Source organism: Salvelinus fontinalis, chromosome 18 (assembly GCF_029448725.1).
Source record: "Salvelinus fontinalis isolate EN_2023a chromosome 18, ASM2944872v1, whole genome shotgun sequence".
Lineage (NCBI taxonomy): Eukaryota > Metazoa > Chordata > Actinopteri > Salmoniformes > Salmonidae > Salvelinus > Salvelinus fontinalis.
In genome coordinates, this window is record NC_074682.1 from 19,679,077 (window position 1) to 19,692,159 (window position 13,083).

Here is a 13,083-nt window from a genome sequence, read left to right on the forward strand (position 1 = left end):
GAATATGCAGATAATTACTACAGCCGTCTATCCAGAACCTCTTAGGGGGGGATACCATAGTAACGTTACAGAACTGAAATGCTCAATTAGTCCCTTTTTTCTCTGGGATGAGACAAGCAATCTTCATTATCCTAATGAATAAACATGACTAAAGCTGCATGTCTCGTCGTTGGGAGTGTTGTTCGTCGCCGCTCATGTCTGTCAATATTAAGCGACGATCATTATTTCTAATTGGATGGCGTATCAGTGTACCTGGGGGTGGGACTCATTAGAAGTCATCAATGGCTATGCTTACCAGGTATGCTGTAGATGTGAAAGTGTGGGTGGGTGTGTGTGTGTGAAAAACAAAATGTTCTGTTGAAACTGTGTACAGTATACAGTATTCAGTTTGCTTAAAAGCAGAGATAAGTGTTCCCTCTGTCATTAGGAACAGGACGTGACACACTCACTCGTCGTGTACTATGGTGGGTCCGTCTCTGGTCATGGCCTCCTCCTTGATGACATTGATGAGCTCAAAGGTGCTGCTGATGGGAGCGTCAGGGTTGGGCCATTTAGGGCACTGGAAGTGACGCACCTCCAACACATAGTCATCCTGGGGAGAGGAACAGAAAGAGAGGAAGGGATAGGTTAGTGTATGTAGGTGTACATACAAAGACGCCCCCAGCCACACACACATGGACTGACTCATACACTCATGGAGGAAAAGACAGTCATACACACAGAGGTAGGTCCATAAACACCCACACACCACACCGTACCTGTGTGGCCTCCAGGATGAAGTCGTGGATGATGATCTGCTCCTCGTTAGAAAGGCATAGTCTGTCTTTGCTGATAAGTGTGACAGTGAAGGCTTCACAGTTCATGGCCTCCTCTCGACTCGGCCAGTACACAAACTCATCCTCCGCCTAAAGACACACAGCCAAATCAAAAGGGGGGATTAGTATGAAAAGGACAAAGGAGGAGAGGGAAAGTGGGGGTGAGACAAAAATAGAAAAACAAGGATGGGTTGAGTGAGACATTTCAGTTTAGTAGAATCCCTGAGAGTTTATTCTGAGCAAAGCATTAAGTCCAAAACGAAACAAACTTTTAAAGGGGTGGGAATGTGAGTGCAGAGGTGCCCCCAATCAGTGTGTGAAATCACAGAGAGTTAGTTAGAGAGAAATATGGCTGACTGGAGCAACTGATACAGCTGCTGTCACTTCCAGTCCTCATCTCAATGCTTCTCACCCCAAAATGAGTGATTTCCTGTGTGAACACTGGGCCAAGGCTGGAAAAGACAATGCTTAGGGTGCTAAGGCAGCCTTTTAATAGACAAAAGATTAGGCTGATATCTGAACTGTTTTATCTTTAGTCTGTGTGCGTGTGTTTGTGTGTGTGTGCGTGCGTGTGCATACGTGTGTGTGTTTGACCCACCAGCCCGTGGTTGTCCGGCAGCATGACAATGATCTGTGCGTTGTGGTCCCAGATCATCCTCCAGAAGTCTTTAGTGGTGTGGGGCAGAGGATGCTGGGTAATGATGAACTCATTGCTCCTGTAGTAGCCCTGTGGTGTCACAACAGAGGTCAAGGGTTCAAGCAAGGGTTGTGTTGTGTTTAAGAGGAAAACAAGCCAGTGTGCCTCAGGCGAAACCTGCCACAGCAGCAGTCTACCACTGCTTAAAACATCTTACAGCTAGCAGCCTACCACTGCTTAAAACATCTCACAGCAGCAGCCTACCACTGCTTAAAACATCTTACAACTAGCAGCCTACCACTGCTTAAAACATCTCACAGCTAGCAGTCTACCACTGCTTAAAACATCTCACAGCTAGCAGTCTACCACTGCTTAAAACATCTCACAGCAGCAGCCTACCACTGCTTAAAACATCTTACAACTAGCAGCCTACCACTGCTTAAAACATCTTACAGCAGCAGCCTACCACTGCTTAAAACATCTCACAGCTAGCAGTCTACCACTGCTTAAAACATCTCACAGCTAGCAGTCTACCACTGCTTAAAACATCTTACAGCAGCAGCCTACCACTGCTTAAAACATCTCACAGCTAGCAGTCTACCACTGCTTAAAACATCTCACAGCTAGCAGTCTACCACTGCTTAAAACATCTTACAGCTAGCAGCCTACCACTGTTTAAAACATCTTACAGCAGGAGCCTACCACTGCTTAAAACATCTCACAGCTAGCAGTCTACCACTGCTTAAAACATCTCACAGCAGCAGCCTACCACTGCTTAAAACATCTTACAGCAGCAGCCTACCACTGCTTAAAACATCTTACAGCTAGCAGTCTACCACTGCTTAAAACATCTTACAGCTAGCAGCCTACCACTGCTTAAAACATCTTACAGCAGCAGCCTACCACTGCTTAAAACATCTCACAGCAGCAGCCTACCACTGCTTAAAACATCTTACAGCTAGCAGCCTACCACTGCTTAAAACATCTCACAGCTAGCAACCTACCACTGCTTAAAACATCTTACAGCAGCAGCCTACCACTGCTTAAAACATCTCACAGCTAGCAGTCTACCACTGCTTAAAACATCTCACAGCTAGCAGTCTACCACTGCTTAAAACATCTCACAGCTAGCAGCCTACCACTGCTTAAAACATCTCACAGCAGCAGCCTACCACTGCTTAAAACATCTCACAGCAGCAGCCTACCACTGCTTAAAACATCTTACAGCAGCAGCCTACCACTGCTTAAAACATCTTACAGCTAGCAGTCTACCACTGCTTAAAACATCTTACAGCTAGCAGCCTACCACTGCTTAAAACATCTTACAGCAGCAGCCTACCACTGCTTAAAACATCTTACAGCTAGCAGCCTACCACTGCTTAAAACATCTTACAGCTAGCAGCCTACCACTGCTTAAAACATCTCACAGCAGCAGCCTACCACTGCTTAAAACATCTTACAGCTAGCAGTCTACCACTGCTTAAAACATCTTACAGCTAGCAGCCTACCACTGCTTAAAACATCTTACAGCTAGCAGTCTACCACTGCTTAAAACATCTTACAGCTAGCAGCCTACCACTGCTTAAAACATCTTACAGCTAGCAGCCTACCACTGCTTAAAACATCTTACAGCTAGCAGTCTACCACCGCTTAAAACCTCTTACAGCTAGCAGCCTACCACTGCTTAAAACATCTTACAGCAGCAGCCTACCACTGCTTAAAACATCTTACAGCAGTAGCCTACCACTGCTTAAAACATCTCACAGCTAGCAGTCTACCACTGCTTAAAACATCTCACAGCTAGCAGTCTACCACTGCTTAAAACATCTCACAGCTAGCAATCTAACTTTAGTATTCACAAAAGTCAACAACTCCAAGTCCATTCCTCTCAGTTGACAGCGATCAATGTCTATGAGACAAATGGATCTTATATCATAATATTTACATTCCGTGTTCAGTTGTTCCAGCCGGGTGTGTGCCTGAGGGACAGTGAATGATTGACAGGGGAGGAACAGGAGGTGGTACTCACCATTATGTAAGATGCGTTAATGTAATCTGTGCCTTTCATACCGGGCAAAGGTGCCAACCCCACCCTCGCTCGCTCCGCTGCCATAGAGACACAGAGAGAACCAATCAGGGCACAGTGATCATAGAGCTATGCAGCAAACATGCTCTTATTGGTTTACAAAGCGATGTGATTTCTATGAAAAGCAGCCACAGCATACTCACTTAAAATAACTATAGTACGAGCATGGACCATACACAACCAGTTATGTAGATGAATGACTTGCTGACCATGAATAGAGACTAGGGTCATCAGAAACAGGACACTGGAAAGCAGCAGTCTAGCCTGGAGCCAGTGCAACAGGTGAATATGGCCGTCAGGTGGTGCATGGATAAAAAAGTCATACAAGTTGAGTATTTGACTTACAGGGTACCACCGAAGAGTTGCGGTTCTTCTCTTTGTTGCACTCCTTCTGAGCACTGAAGCACTCCACAAACCTGGCGTTACACTGAGTCACCAACTGCAAACAAGAGAGGAGGTGAGAGGGCAAGAAAGAGGGATAGAGAGATTCATGAAAAGGGGGAGGAAGAAAGAGAGAGAGGTTAGATAACAATGATACAGTCAGGGTCGGGGTCAACTCCAGTCAATTCCAATTCTAATTTTCTTCAATGTTAAACATTCTAGTAAATTCTTACTCAGATCAAATTCAGCTGAAGGAAAAAATTGTGTTGTCATCTTAACACTCTTGCCAAATGACACAATTACAAACACTGCTAATTCTTTGGAGAGCAGAAATTAACATAGGACTTAGGACATTTTTGGCATTTAAAAAACAAATAAACATTTTCTCCAAAAAATGATTAACTTCAAATCCAGCCTTGAGGCTAATTGCATTAAAATCACAATGGCTGCAATTGTTTTGCAAGAGCCCGCTCAATCTCGCCCGACACTGGGCCGAATCAAATCACACCATGGAGGAGAATAATGAAAGCCAATTATGATCTGAGCCTGTCGTCAAACCAGGCGACAACCTAGACCCCCCCACTGTGATAGGAGGGTTCACATTGCCCTGGCAACAAGTGCAGTGAGTAGCGTTAGTCGAAGGGGGCACCCGGGGAAGAGAAGTACTCTTCCCCTAAATGTATTTCCATTCTAATTACATTTACGTCTCCAGTAGAGGGCCCAGACAGAGATCAATCAAGACTTTGTGATGCTGAGAGACATCTTTAAGGAGACAGACATGACCCTGAGATCCCTGCGCTGGGAAAACATGGGAACGATGGAGAGCTGAGGGAAGTGAGAGAATAGAGGGAGACATAGAGAGTATGATAGAAAATGAGAGGTACGGAGAGAGAGAGAAGTACGGAGAGAGAGAGACAGAGAGCGAGAGAGATATGCAGGAAGAAAAATATAGATTCAGAGAAAATCTGTTTGAGAGAGATGATAGGCAGATAGAGAAAGCGAGAAAGAGATCTAGGGTTCAGTAAGACTGAGAAGGAGCTGCTCAGACCTTAAACTGTTTCTCCAGGCGAGTCTTGCCGCCCACCCCAGGCGTAAGGATACTGTTGACATAGCTGTGCAGCTGGCTGGACAACACCTCTGTCTCCTTCCCCATGATGGCCTCAATCAACACATCATGAATGAAGATATACTGCTCCTATAGGCCAAGCAAGACGGAGAGAAGCAACACCAAGTCAGACACGCATACAGTGGCAGTACAGCTCTTTGTAAAGAAATGATGACAATGGCTATGGTCCTTTGGTCCTGGACAACAGTGGCTATGTGATGCATGCCTGTTCTCTAATTACAAAGAGGGATATGGACATATTAAAACACATCTGCATAAGACAGAAAAGAAAGACATCATCATTTGCTTTCACACAGATGCTGGAGTGAACAGAATGTCACATAGTGAGTATAGAAGGTTGTTAACATACAAACACACACACAAACTGGACCCACCTCTGTCTGTACCAGGTAGTTGCGCTGGGTCCGGATGTGTTTGAGGAAGCCCAGGACGTTGACTGTGCTTTTGTCCTTGATCTGCTGCAGCATGCTGTCTATGACGATGTAGGTCCCTGTCCGGCCCACACCCGCACTGCACACATACAGGAACACACATATTGGAATGAAGCCATTCAGGAACATGGACAAAAATGTCAATGACAGCAGCAGACCAATTAATAACTCAGCTATCTTCAATACCAGTCCATGTCTACTACAGTAATGTTCTCTTCTAGCTGGTTCTTAATTGATTGATTCATGTCATTGGCTGGCCAGTGTCTAGTCACCTGGTTCTCCAGATCTAAACCAGTTACTGATGAATGAGGTTCATGGTTATAAACCAGCAGACACAGTGACAGTCAAGGTTAGGAGCTGGGCAGAGCTGCTCCCGAGTGGCACAGCGGTCTAAGGCACTGCATCTCAGTGCAAGAGGCGTCACTACAGTCCCTGGGTCAAATCCAGGCTGTATCACATCCGGCCGTGATTGGAAGTCCCGTAAGGCGGCGCACAATTGCCCCAGCGTCGTCCAGGTTTGGCCGGAGTAGACCATCATTGTAAATAAGAACTGACTTGCCTAGTTAAATTATTATTCTTTTTTTTTTATAAATAAAAAAAACTCTTGGAGATGTCATACAGTAAAACTCCTATAAGACTGGCCTGAACAATCTGACCCCTAACAGGCCTAGGTTGACTTCTCTCTCCTCATGTCAGGGTCCTGTGCATACAGTACAGTGTGAGTTAATGAGAAGAGAGGAAGCAGACGGCTTTAATCATAAATAGAGTCCATGTTCAGCAGGATAGAAGCCAGTCGCCAGCACTGGCAGTGAGAGACAGGGTCCACCCAGGTCACAGGCACAGTAATGAGGACCTTTGTGTGTGTGTGTGTGTGTGTGTGTGTGTGTGTGTGTGTGTGTGTGTGTGTGTGTGTGTGTGTGTGTGTGTGTGTGTGTGTGTGTGTGTGTGTGTGTGTGTGTGTGTGTGTGTGTGTGTGCCTGGCAGAGCTGTATAGTTGAGTGTGTAGACACAGTGGGCTCTGCCTGTGAAGGGCCATTATCTAACAGCGCAGGACAGTATGACGTTAGAGACCATTACTCTCATTACAGAGGAGGGAACTTTCACTGGACAATTACAGTCCATTTCTCTGCCTGCACACCGCATTACTGCCTTAAACACAGACTTAGCTAACCACGGATGGGATCCCTGGCTCTCAGGTAACAAAGGAAGTGCAGAGTAGCTGAAGTGGAAATGATAGTGTATATTTCAGACTGCAGTACATATTATAGCATGGCTCTATGCCACGTCACTCACATAACTGCACGTGAAGGGCTTTTTAATCTCAGCCGTGCCAAATCATACTGATTTATTGGCTGAAACACTTATGTACCGAGCTTTAGCACCACAACAGATGTTTTCAGAGGTGAAAAGAAATAACAAACTAAACTCCAGTAAATCATTCAACTGTCTTATATTGACACTTACGTTTTTGCGCTCATTATTTCTCATAACCTTTATTTTCCTTTTTTGTTCTTCCTCTCTTTCATGCTTGATTAATATTTTAGACAGCAGTTTAAAAAAATTGGTATTTTGCTCACTAACACTTATTAAGTCTTCTCCCCTTAACCTGTTGGGGATGGGGGCGCTGTTTAGACTATTTATGCTAATGTGGCTAATTTTTTAAACGGCTTCCCACAAAATCCTTGATCGTACAATATGCATATTATTATTATTATTGGATAGAAAACAGTCTATAGTTTCTATAGGAGTTGAAATTTTGTCTCTAAGTGGAACAGAGCCCATTCTACAGCAATTTCCCTGACATGGAGTCAGATTTGAGAAACGTTGGCCACTTTTCTGAAGTCATTTAAACGGGCACTGTCGTTGCTATGACTATACGGACACTTCTTACGTCTTCCCCTGGATGCCCTTACGTGATGACGATTCCAACGGGCTCGATTGCTCGTTCACAGGCCCTACAAATGAAAAAAACCTTTAGCTAGCAAGTCTTTTCTTGCTGCGTAACGCGCGTGGAAGACACCGACCCTCTCCTGTTCCAAGCGTTAGTTTAGCCTGTTATATTTCTCCGGTCATCTTTTCACTCGTTATAGGAGTTACAAACATCACAAAGTAGTTAATTTAAAGCGTTTTATAGCAATTTATATCCGTTTAGTGCGATTTTGGGACATTTATTTTTGCAACGATGTGAAAAGTTGGGAACGCTTTTCAGTTCATCCCGAACGTAGTTGACATTTCCACATGGCAAGAGGACAGCTTTCCACCAAAAGACGATTTCTCCCAAGAAAGGATCCTTTGCCCAAGATACTGATGGAAGAACAGCTCAAGGTAGGACATTTTTATTATGATAAATCGTGTTTCTGTCGAAACATTTTAGTGGCTTAGGACGCCATGTTTTTTGACGTAGCTTCGCTTGGCGCAAACTGTATTGAAAAGTAAGGATAAATTAAAAAATGTAATAACGCAATTGTATTAAGAATTAAATTGTCTATCAATCCCTGTCCACCCTATATTTTTTAGTCACGTTTATGAGTATTTATGTATAAGAGTAGATCACTGTCTAAGTGGCGCAAGGACAAATTCTGACCAGCCGAGTTACATTTCACATTGTCTAACCATGATTTTGGTGGCGAAATATAAACATTTTCGATCAAACTGTATATGCATGTTGTAATGTGATGTTACAGGAGTGTCATCGGAAGAATTCTGAGAAGGTTAGTGAAAAAATTAATATCTTTTGGCGATGTTGACTTTTATCGCTCACTTTGGCTAGAATCAATGCTGGGCTGCTAATTGCTATGTGCTAAGCTAATATAACGATTTATTGTGTTTTCGCTGTAAGACACTTAGAAAATCTGAAATATTGTCTGTATTCACAGGATCTGTGTCTTTCGATTCGTGTATGCTGTGTATTTTTACGAAATGTTTGATGATTAGTAGTTAGGTAAACACGTTGCTCATTGTAATTATTCTAGTCCATTTGTGATGGTGGGTGCAATTGTAAACTATGCCATATACCTGAAATATGCACTTTTTTCTAACAAAACCTATCCCATACCATAAATATGTTATCAGACTGTCATCTAATGAGTTTTTTTGTTGGTTAGGGGCTATAAATATCTTAGTTTAGCCGAATTGGTGATGGCTACTGGTGTTGGTGGACAAATAAAAGATGGTGGATTATGCTAATGTGTTTTTAGGTAATAGATGTACATCTTTACATATTGTGTCTTCCCTGTAAAACATTTTAAAAATCGGAAATGTTGACTGGATTCATAAGATCTGTGTCTTTCATTAGCTGTATTGGACTTTAATGTGTGAAAGTTAAATATTTTAAAAAAATATTTTTTTTGAATTTCGCGGCACTGGTTTTTCAGTGGGGGGGGGGGGGGGTGTGCCGCTAGCGCCACGCTGATCCTAGACAGGTTAAATAATGTTTTCCCATAAGAATCCCTGACCAGCACAGTACCTGCAGTGGACCAGCATAGGGCCCATCTCTGGGGTTTGGGAGGCAGAGGACCTCCTGACAAAGGTGAGCACGGGCAGCGTGTACTCAGGGACACCCATGTCAGGCCACTGGGTGTAGTGGTACTGAACCACTGTCCTCTCACTCTGACGCCCCTTAGGATTCCCCTTCTGACCCTGGGCGAGAGGGAGGGACGGAGGAAGAGGGAGGAGGGCGATAGAGAGAAGTCCCATTGATTAGTATCTTCCACATGATGAGAAGTAGATATCACGTTATTCAAGAACACTGAGACTAGTAGAGCATGATCACCTGAGAACACAACTATGGAGACCTGTACTACAGTCACTGACCTTTTTTACTTTTGCGTTGCGCACAGTGAAGCGTCGTACCGTGTAGCAAGCGTGCACTTTGGTGCTCTTTAGTGTGACCACAATGTTCCCATACTCCTCGCTGTTCTCTGTGGGCCAGTACTGGTCACATTTTCTCTGCAGAGACACAACACACAGGGTTAGGACCACTCGTTTCAATGAATCACAAAGAAACCAAAATGTTATTACATGGTTACAAAAAAGTCAATACTAGTTTAGTACTGAGAGGAAAGAGATCTATTGAATTGTAGTGTACATACCCTTCCTTTCTCCACCAGGTTGGTGATCATGACGATGATACCAGTGTTCTGTTCCCACACCATCCTCCAGAAGTCCTCGAAGGTGGACTTGAGAGGGCCCTGGGCCGCGATGTAGGCCTTGGGTTTGTTATAGCCCTAGCATACAGAGGGAAACATGGTGCGAGGTGTGGGGGATGAATCAGAATTAGTTGGGTAACATAGATAAATAAGATGTTTTATTTACATAATATGCTTATGCGAGATACTTGTCATTAGAATGTCTCCCTTTGGACTATACTGTTGGCAGTTGCACTTTCCCTTCTCAGCTAGGCCTCAGTCACTTGGAGCCCAGAGAGGGGAGAGGTCAGGCTTGTCTTTTACATGTCTCTGATAATATGCAGAATATCAGAAAGGGAGAGGTCAGAATGGAACATTGTCTTCTTATGTGAATGTGTCTTTACCATGTGAAGGGATGGCGTGATTAAGGGGGAACCAATTATCTCTTGGCTCCACAATGTCTGTGAGCAAGTCACTCCCCTCAGTGAGCTTGTCCAGGAGTGGGGAGAAGAGGGGGTTTACTTGAGATGGGAGTATCTAGAGTTGACAATTGAGTTATGCCTTGTATGATGTAATGTTTTGGTACTATGAAGTACCAGGAACGAGATTAGAACCTCGTCTTAGAGACCAAACTGAACGATAATTTATAGCTAATGCTATCTGGCTATGGGATACTCCTTTCTCAATTAAAAGGCCCTTTGTGAAGTTTTCCTAAGATCTGTGGTTCGTCATGTAAGTTGAGAGGGGTGTATGTTGGCTATAAAGGATCTTTCTATTCTACTGTAGGGACTCTCAGAATTCATTATAGACACTGAATTGATCTGAGAGTCAAAGGGCTATATTAAAGCTCACATATTATTAAAGATGACATTTAATTATAACTCTGACTCGTGTGTGGTTTGTAACTCTCCTCATTTGGTAATACAGGAAATTGCCACGACAGAGGCCATTCAGAACACAATCACTATTCAAAGATACTGCCTTGCGTTGAACTTCAATCGATTACACATACTGTACACACATGCATGCAATATGCGGTGCACAAACTAACTCTCACACAAATACACACTTACACGACCAAACCAGATGGCCCATAAGAGATACACACTCACATCAACATAATTGGCATTGATGTATTCACTGTGTTTGGAGTCCTTCCCAGCTAAAGGCCGTAGCTTCACCCGACTGTGGTCGTCTGGAGGAGACAGACAGGGACAGTTAGAAGTGTGTGTGTGTATGTGTGTGTGTCACATTCCTAGCACTACATATTCTGACAGTTCTGAAGACACCAGTAGTCTAGACGATGACAGCTGTACTTTGACAAGCAGTAACTGTGTGACATAAAGCATCAGTGCAGTGGTGTGACAGGCTGTCACGGTACTGTATTGTGGTGTGTGGCGTGCACTACTCACAGGCCACGATGTTGATGTATCTGTTCTTGTGCTTGTTGTCTGGATGGTTGGAGTGCTCCGACGTGATCTTCATGTCCACCGTGCATCGCTGCACCTCCTGTGGGAGCGAGAGAGACACACACCGAGGGTGACATTTTGGAACGTGGTGAAAAGAGAGGTTTTGACATAAATGCCGGCGCTGTGAGTTATGCAGGCATTTCTGGTGACGTCTCCGGAATTTTACGCTGTCAGAATGTGGTCGACACAGTGACAGACACAGGGCAGACGTCTCTCTCTCTCTCCAGAAGTTGTCATGTTCTCTGCCCTTTAGTTGTGTCACACACTCAGCTAAACATCACGCAATCTTCCTAAACCTCAGCTGCTCTCCTTCCAGTTGCAGTAAAACCATAAAGCATGCCACCGACTGAGAAGCTTCATGTGGCAAATTTATCAACCGTCCTTTAAACTCACGGCAGAAAACATGCCAAAGATGCTCATATTATCTGTGTCTCTATCCCATCAGAAAACCAGACAATGCATTAGCATTATGCTCCATCAGTATCATAGCAACCAGTACATGGAAATGTTTTATGACAAACCAACAACAGTTGTCTGGCCTTCTGGCAGTAATAGGTAACGTTATGGTCGACCAAAGCCCTCAGTTTGGCTTTAGCTCCTCAGTTATTTACAGATCAACAACCTTGTTTTAGCTTTATAGATATCTCTCTCTGCATGGTACAAACAGGAATACTCATTTATTCTGGGCACAGATGAAGAATTCAGACCCCTCATAAAGGCAGATAAATATATATATAATGAGGACAGTGAGACGGGGTACATACTGACTGGAAAGCCACTGGTTGATGTAACCACCAGATGGCATGTATACATACAGTAAATTACACACAGGTGTGCAAGCAGTCACACACACACACACGCAGTCACACACACACGCAGTCACACACACACGCAGTCACACACACACACACACACACGCACACGCACACGCACACGCATATACACAAGTACACACACGGAACACGGAAACAGCTGCCTACTGGTCCAATTACAGTGTGTATGCCAATGAGGGTGGTGGCATTACAGAATGAGATACTACAAAGTAGAAGATCTCTAGCCAACACCAGGGATAATTCAACCACACTGGACATATGTAGACATTAGAATGACAAGAAGGTTATAGATAACCCCAGAACCCTGTCTGTCTACATGATGTGAATGGCATAAGGGTACAAATAGTTATTTTCATGTCCTATGATGGTGCAAATGGGCACATTTATATTCACCAAAGTCCTAAGTCACGTCAGGTAACCAACATGCTGATATGTCTTCTGAATTTGTTTTACCATACTCTCCCTGTACCTCTATCGGTATGCAGTGTGCATTTCAGCCACCCCACCCCCCCAGCTATCCAAGCCCAGCCAAACCCATTCCCCAGTCTCTCCCCCTGTCTTTACTCATCCTACCCACGTCTCCCTGGGGCCCGGCTGGACAAAGCCACTTGTCAGGGCCCGAAGACTCTCCAGCCAAAGGGGTTTTGCTCCGCTGCCTTCCCCCTTTCTCCTGCCTCCTTCCTGGGGACAAATAACGAGCTGTGGAGCACACGGAGCACTCCATTCATCCAGGAGAGGGGCCCCCCTTAAACCTGAAAGCACTTCCAAGTGTCCATCACACTGGCCTGGACAACAAGGGGATGGTGGTGGGAGTGGGGGGGAGGAGGTTTTGCTAGCCCCATGAGAAAACTCAGTACAGTGCAGAACAGACACACCTTCTTCTGGGGAGGGGGCCACTAAGGAATTCTGAGTGTTTTGCTAAGGGCTGAGAAAGTAAGGGTGGGAGAAGAAGAAAACGAAGAAGAAGTAGAAGAAGAGAAGAAGAAAAGAAGAAGAAAAAAGAGAAGAAGAGAAGAAGAAGAAAATAAGAAGAAGAATAGAAGAAGAAGAAAAGAAGAGAAGAAGAAGAAGGGAAGAAGGGAAGAAGAAGAAGAAGAAGAAGGGAGAAAGAGGGCAGCAGAGATGGTTTCTAAAACCACAGTGATAGAACTAGGAGAGGTAGACTATTAAAAGCTGCT

At 44.3% G+C, this 13,083-nt stretch overlaps 1 protein-coding gene across 2 annotated transcripts in view; it reads right to left on the reverse strand.

The window, feature by feature from the left end:
* The window catches only part of LOC129815123 (receptor-type tyrosine-protein phosphatase gamma-like), a 305,416-nt gene that overhangs the window by 4,271 nt on the left and 288,062 nt on the right, over positions 1-13,083 (reverse strand). For both annotated transcript variants that reach the window (XM_055868515.1, XM_055868514.1), the window contains 12 exons: positions 11,016-11,112; positions 10,716-10,798; positions 9,568-9,702; positions 9,290-9,424; positions 8,943-9,115; positions 5,420-5,555; positions 4,968-5,114; positions 3,884-3,977; positions 3,482-3,558; positions 1,414-1,542; positions 759-905; positions 450-592 (listed from right to left, as the gene is read on the reverse strand). In XM_055868515.1, the coding sequence (XP_055724490.1) occupies positions 450-592; positions 759-905; positions 1,414-1,542; positions 3,482-3,558; positions 3,884-3,977; positions 4,968-5,114; positions 5,420-5,555; positions 8,943-9,115; positions 9,290-9,424; positions 9,568-9,702; positions 10,716-10,798; positions 11,016-11,112 (1,496 nt within the window). The remainder of the gene's footprint in view (positions 1-449; positions 593-758; positions 906-1,413; positions 1,543-3,481; positions 3,559-3,883; positions 3,978-4,967; positions 5,115-5,419; positions 5,556-8,942; positions 9,116-9,289; positions 9,425-9,567; positions 9,703-10,715; positions 10,799-11,015; positions 11,113-13,083) is intronic.